General features: G+C 46.4%; 1 protein-coding gene across 1 annotated transcript; it reads left to right on the top strand.

Annotated features, from left to right (window-relative positions):
* Positions 1 to 256: 256 nt before the first annotated feature.
* LOC104535219 (chromosome unknown open reading frame, human C9orf9) lies at positions 257 to 4,782 on the top strand. The gene is made up of 3 exons (XM_010189185.1): positions 257 to 400; positions 3,136 to 3,338; positions 4,290 to 4,782. Exons 1-3 carry the CDS (start codon positions 257 to 259, stop codon positions 4,780 to 4,782), a joined length of 840 nt encoding a protein of 279 aa, XP_010187487.1.
* Positions 4,783 to 6,937: the final 2,155 nt, after the last annotated feature.

The raw sequence follows: 6,937 nt of genomic DNA, 5'->3' as shown, positions 1-6,937 counted from the left end.
CTGATTGTCAGTGGTCCCCGCTGGGTTCTCTGCCTCTTTTTGCAGCATCGTTACTACCTCATTGACTTACTGCTTGGGGCTCTGGGACTGCAGAGCTTTGACACAATATATCTTCTCTTTTTCTCCTTTTTTTAAAGTTTTCCAATAACCTATACAATTCCAACTCAGGCGAAAGAGTTACATATGTAGAACTGCATCACTTCTAAAAAGTAGCTTCCTTTCTCTCCCAAAATCCAGGAAAGGGGGAAAAAAACCCATGAATGAGGTAAAGGAGGCTCTAAGAAACATAGAGCAGAAATACAAGCTCTTCCTGCAGCAGCAGTTCACCTTTATTGGAGCACTGCAACACACCCGAGAGAATGCATATGACAGGATCAGACCCGTGGCAAGCATCAACCAGGTACCGAGTATTCAGCACAAGATTCTTTGCTGATGAGAACAGGGACCAAGGCAGCGCTGTCACACACTTGGGTCTAGTTCAGGGATAAAGAAATGTTTTTACTAAGGGAAGATGCACAAAAACTCTCTACTAACATTTGCATGTAACTGCAAACCAGTGGCAAAAGATTAAAGACAGGACAGAAATACCTATATTAGGGGTTCCCATTTACAGAGAAGGAATTTTATTGCTGAGCTTCACTTTATGATTTAGTTTAATACCGTCATTTCACCACTGAGGCATAGCCAGAAATACAGGGTACAAGAAAACAATCAAACCAACCCTCCTTCCCCAGCCACATACGGAATCTGTAATCCTTAACTTGTAGTAACCAGCATCCTTGCCTCTTCCCCCTGGTATTGGTGCTGCTGTATCTTTCTATAGTGCTTATTAAAAATAATGGCTGTGTTACAGAGATAGGATGATGGATTGTGGGCTGAAAGCCCCAAGTGGGCTAAAGGATTTTGTGGGCTGGTAAGTGAATTGTCTGGGAATTTTTATAACATGGCATGTTTTAAGTAGTGCAAAGAACTTAGACCGCCTGCAGAGAGGGGGAAGAAAAATCTAAATAAAATTAGAATTGAGGATTTCAAACAGCAGAACCCAGGCACAAAACCCAGATGGATGCCAAAGCCAGAGTGAAAGCCCAGGATTAGGACACAGAAGTGAGCACGTTGTCCTTTCTGAGTGCTGACTCTCACAGTTCTAACATAAGAACTTTGCTGGTAACATTGAAGAGCATTGAGATGGACATAACACTGAAACATTTTGTTTTTCAAAAACAATCATGGAGATTTCGTATAACATTAGGCTGTTTTTAGAAGTACCACTATTTCAGTGATATCAAGCAAGCTTGGACTCCACAGAGGTGGAAGGTCTGCTTGTTGTGGGGGTGAAACCTTGTATGTAACAACTTCAACAATTACATCGATCCATGGCATCATTTGTGATACAGTAACGTGAACTTAGTGGTGGCAAACTGCACTGCATGGCCAGCCCTGAGGGCACAACCACATTACCCCAGGGGATGGATGGGAAAGGGAAAAGAGCAAATTACTGGCGAGATCAGGGAGCAATTGGGGCAGCACATGCTGGTGAAGTGTTGTGCAGGAACTGAACCATTACCAGAGACATTTACTGACAAAACCAGACATCCATTTTACTTCACTGCTCTTCTCCTGAATTGGCCCAACCCTGTTTTTAATTTTTTGTGGGAGGGCACAAGAAGAAAAGTAACAAACGTGGAAACATGTGTGGTCTCAGCATATGGCTGACTTGGCTGCCAGCTTTCTTTGCATGTAAATATAGAGACTGCAGAAAAAGTGATACCGCACTTGAACATGGCTGCATTTCCAGTCCCTAAAAGCTGTGTGTAGTAGTACTTTTAGTGTCACGTGATGACATTTCTCAAAAGAGGACAGCAAAGGGGCAAAGGTTGAAGCACACACCATGGTCAGGCAATGGCAGCAGCTCCTTAGACTTTGGATGGGGTGGGGTCAAATCTCAAGTGGTTCTGTGAGACGAGCTCCTCAGCCAGAGATTCAAATCACCCAGATGCCCAACTCCTGGGCAGCCCTTGCCAGCCATTGTTCCTGTAGTCCTGGTCCCTGTCCTGGCTGTACAGGTGCATTAACTCTCTGCTGTTACGAACAAAAAGAATTTCTGTTATCCCATCGGTGAATATCAAGGCTAAAATGCCATTCACTTTAGGACTGTTTCTGCTCACAGCAACCATAAAAAGAGAAATTTGCCACTCGCATGGACACAATGCTCAGCAAACAGTGTGGAAACAGGAATCTGTAGTAGAAATGGACCTTTAGGGGCCATTTTTTCTTTTTCTTACAAACCTGCTGAGAATTTGCCGAAGCAAATAGCATGGCTTTTCTGTATGCAGAAAGTGTACCGATGTTGGAACAGCCACTTTGTTCTTGTCTTGAAATCTTACAGAAAGCACTGGAGGTGTTTGGGTCCAGCTCTGACTGCCAACAGCCGCTTGGTATTTCATATTCTGACCACTCGTGTCTGAAGTGCCTGTAATTACTTTGGAGAAAATACTTGATCTCTTAGCACGATGTTTTGTCATGCAATGCCATTCACTCTGAGTAACAAAAGTACACCAGGCAAATAGGGAATATCACTGCTATATCAGGTTAGCAAGGACAATTTATGTTAAATGGGTTTAGTTTTGCAGTCACATCTAGTGGTGCCAAATAAAGAACCATGAAGCATGTGTGTACGTGTAAACACATCCACACCGATACTCCAAACCAGTCCTAGGTCGGTCGCTGCCCTCAGCTCCCACCCCACTCTGCCTCAGCAGCCATGACAGTAGCAGAGGGTGCCTGGAGCAGAGCAGACAGAAAACTCCCCCCAAGCTCGTGTTTCTGCAGCGCTTGCAGCAGAGCGGTGTTTCTGGCTGTGGTACTCCTACACTTCTTCAAAGAGGGAGGAAGGCTTGCTGGTGTGCTGATGAGCAGACCCGTTAACCCAGGCTTCTTCAGCCATGATGAATCACAAGCAAATATCTCATGCATGCTCTAAAAATTGTACTACCTGCTGCGGTATTGTAGTTTTCATAGTGGCTCATGCCCACAGAATCACAAGGGAAAGGAGCTTCTCGTCACTAACCTAAGCAACTTTGCTGTGTAAGTTAAGTGTAAATTAACATGCATGACTGTGTCTTTCACTATGTACAGGTACAGTGCTACATGGACCATCACTGTAACAATTCCACTGACAGGCGTATCCTCAGCATGTTCCTAAACATCTGCGATGACCTAAGCAAGCTCTGCAACAAGCTGGAAACTGTGCATTCTGGTAACAACGTAACCCGTGGCATTTTGGAGAGATGCAAGCTGCTCCTTAACCACAACAACGATCTGAGCGCCATCCGAGCTAAGTAGGTCGCTCCATCAGCTTGGTTTCTTTGAGGCAATTGCCAATGCTTGGGGACTGTCATAAGAATTCATATTCCCACCTGACTTCTCCATCAATTCTGTTACAACACCTTTCTGGCTTTAGTGAGGGTACAAGGTGCTACCCCAGTTTACTATTCCAGCTGTTGGGAAAATACCGCCAGCCTCCATTCACAACAAGGTGATTGGATTTTTCTTCATTCATTTTACTGATTCTGCCCCTCTACTCTGTTCTGGTGAGACCCCCATCTGGAGTACTGCATCCAGCTTTGGAGTAGCCAACACAAAAGGACATTGAAGTGCTGAAGTGGGTCCAGAGGAGGCCACAAAGATGATCAAAGGGCTGGAGCACCTCCCCTACAAAGACAGGGTGAGAGAGTTGAGGTTGTTCTGACTGGAGAAGAGAAGGCTCTGGGGGGACCTTATTGCAGCCTTCCAATACCTGAAAGGAAGAATCTGGAGAAGATCTGTTCACAAGGTCATGTAGCAATAGGATGTGGGGTAATGGTTTTAAACTAGAAAAGGGGAGATTTAGGTCTGATATTAGGAAAAAGTTCTTCAATATGAGGGTGGTAGATCACTGGCACAGGTTGCCCAGAGCCGTAGTGGAGGCCCCATCCCTGGAGATACTCAAGGTCAGGCTTGATGGGGCTGTGAGCAACCTGATCTGGTACCAATGTCCCTGCTCACTGCAGAGGTTGGACTGGATGAGCTTTAAAGGTCCCTCTCAACCGAATACATCCTATGATTCTACTGGTGCCCGGAAAGGGACATTCAGGCAGGATGGAACCCATCCGATGCTCAGGCAGTTTTCCTCCTCCTCCTCCTGCTCTGCATGTCCCTGATTTCTGTGAGGCAAGTGTCTGTACAGGCTCTTGAACTCTTCCAGATCTGACCCATGCAGCAACTGCCAATTGTCTCCTCCTGCCCCACAGATACCCCCATGACGTTGTGAATCACCTGAGCTGTCACGAAGCAAAGAATCGTTATGGAGGTGTGGTGAGCCTCATCCCCATCGTTCTGGACTGCATGAAGGAGTGGGTAGCGCATGTTGAGAAGCCGAATCACCTGAGCTGTCACGAAGCAAAGAATCATTATGGAGGTGTGGTGAGCCTCATCCCCATCATTCTGGACTGCATGAAGGAGTGGGTAGCGCACGTTGAGAAGCTGCCACAGCACATGGTGTATAATGTGAGTGGTGGAAGTGCTGCATCTCAGAAGAGAGCACCCCAGGATGCACCAGCTAGGGCAGCGATCTCCCAGACACCACCTTCTGCGCCCCTTGAAGCTCAGGCCTCAACTAGTAACAAAGCTAATATGCAAGTGCAGGGGAGTAATCATGTCCGGAGGAAGCACCTGAATGACACAGAAAATCCCAGTGGGAAACTTAAAGGTCCCTGGAAACCACCAGGCAGACGTGCCTTCTAAAGGATCAAAGTTCACCCATCGTCTGCTTACCACCTTTAATCAGGTGGGTGATTAAATAAAGTGAACTGAATACTAGAGATCTTATATGAGTCCACATTTTGAAGTGTTAGCCCTGTAGGCCAACCTTGGTCAGACACAGCCTTCTATTATCCCTTGCTGCTGTTTCCACTCTCCTCCTTAAAGTCATAACTCAACAGGAGCAGCTGTAGCGCTACTGCAGTGACCAGCACTGCAGTGAGAGCAGGGAATGGCAGAGGGGTTGGACTAGATGATCTTTAATGTCCCTTCCAACTCAAACCATTCTATGAGTAGTCAGGAACAGTCACATTCTAATCTCTCAGATACAAATCTTGGCAAAGCTACTTGAAGTGGGATTTTGCACTTTCTCAGACTTCTGAGGAGTACCCGCTCACTCACCGAAGCCACGGGTGTGAAGAACCTGCATGTCTGAAGGACGTGATGCAGAGAGCAGCAAAGACCTCCCATCACAGGCTCAGACATGTTCCTAAAGTTCCCTCACCTCCATTGAAATTGCCTGGTTATTTGGACCAAAGCAGCAATGCTTAATGAACGATGTCCTCCTTCCATGCCACTGGCTGCAGGAAACCTGAGTGTGCTTTAGCTGCACCAACTGTGCTCTGCTGCATCCTTCTTGCAGCTTCTCACACCAGTGCCAGCACACATCACCTACCCTTACACCCATTTGACTCCTTTGCCATCTGTGCTAGAGATGTCAAAGAAAAACTTAATTTTGTGCCTAGTTTGATGTACTGACAATATCAAAATGTGATTGAAACAGCCCTGTGCTCCCAGAACTCTGCAGAATTAAGTTTTTTCTATTTGACATAATTCATGGGAATCTGGTGGAAGCAGAGAGGCTGAGAAAGTTGTGGCTGTTTTCAGATGGCTCCTTTTCAGATTTCAAGGTAAAATGTCTGCACTTTCTCTTTTTTGAGATGAGAATCTGGCTTGCCTAGCTTTTAAGGATGTTAGGAGGCTTAGTTCATTAAAACTGCAAGGCATTTGAAAGAGTCTCACTCTGCTTTTATACCAGCACTTTGCAATGCCAGCACAGTGACTTTATGCCAGTGCTGAACACAGCTTTCCTTCCAGCCTGTTTAGGGAGGATCAGCGGAGTCCCCGGCTCTCCCCATCTCTAGAGCTGATACACAGTTTTGGTGGTGCTTTTATTCAAGCACTGTTAACAACAGACTTTAGAGCTCAGTAATACAGCGTCTTCCCTGTATCTGACTGCTCTTTTCCCCTCCCACAGGCAAATTAGCTCCTGTTCTTTGCTTCCTGCTGGAAGACAGTCCTGAATAAACCATTTCCCCTTGCACATCTGACTCAGTTTGCTAAAATGATGAGAAAGCTTTTGCCTTCAGATGACCCATTTGGCAACAAGCAGCCAAAAGAGAAAGGAGAATTAATACAGAAGAGGGAGCACAGGAAGGAATGAGAGCTCAAAAGGAAATGGGAAGTATTTTCAGGAGCATTTTTATTCCTCATGGAACCCCACCTTCTTTTGCACATTTCCCCCCTTTCCCTCTCCGTGCGTACTGCAGCGCAATACATCCACCCCCCCTGCAGCAGCAGCCTATTTTTAGGAGACGACACGATCCAACTGAACTGAACCTTGGTGAACTCAAAATGGTAGTGAAGGTGCCAGGGTCACACAGAGATTCCTGGGCACCACTGGGGCCATGGCCAGCAGAATGTGACCGTCACCCTCTCAGGCTTTATATGAGAGCCCTGCTGCAGGGGCAGCTTCAGGCAGAAAAACCAGAGTTGCTGGCAGCTGCCCTATTGTGTTTCATGTGGCAAAGACGAGTGTCCAATGACAGCTGCTGTCTCGGAAAGTTTCTCAGGACAAGCACACACTATGTAGACTGAAAGATGCCACAGTGTTGGGGATGCAAGGGATGCTCCTCCCAGATCTTTTTTCCAACCTTCCTCACCCTGTCACACAGTATAAATTTGAACACACAGGCTTTGATGAGACCAAAATTATCCTCCAGTCTGTAGTTCACTTCCAGCTCCCACAGCACAGCACAGCACAAACCGCTTGGCAGAACAGTCTCAGTCTACCACTGCCCCAACCCTGCTGGTCAAAATGCCACCACAGTTGTCCTTTGGTACTTGACAAAGGTTATGA

This window comes from Mesitornis unicolor, unplaced genomic scaffold, assembly GCF_000695765.1.
Source record: "Mesitornis unicolor isolate BGI_N332 unplaced genomic scaffold, ASM69576v1 scaffold16607, whole genome shotgun sequence".
Classification (NCBI taxonomy): domain Eukaryota; kingdom Metazoa; phylum Chordata; class Aves; order Mesitornithiformes; family Mesitornithidae; genus Mesitornis; species Mesitornis unicolor.
Note: the sequence above shows the minus strand (reverse complement) of the source record. Positions and strands in the feature narration are given on the sequence as shown.

What these genes read in the sequence shown, in the direction of transcription:
- LOC104535219 (XM_010189185.1), top strand. Translation starts at nt 257, where the DNA reads ATGAATGAGGTAAAGGAGGCTCTAAGAAACATAGAGCAGAAATACAAG. An exon ending in CCGTGGCAAGCATCAACCAG is followed by an intron (nt 401 to 3,135) that starts GTACCGAGTATT and finishes CACTATGTACAG; the next exon opens with GTACAGTGCTACATGGACCA. An exon ending in CTGAGCGCCATCCGAGCTAA is followed by an intron (nt 3,339 to 4,289) that starts GTAGGTCGCTCC and finishes CCTGCCCCACAG; the next exon opens with ATACCCCCATGACGTTGTGA.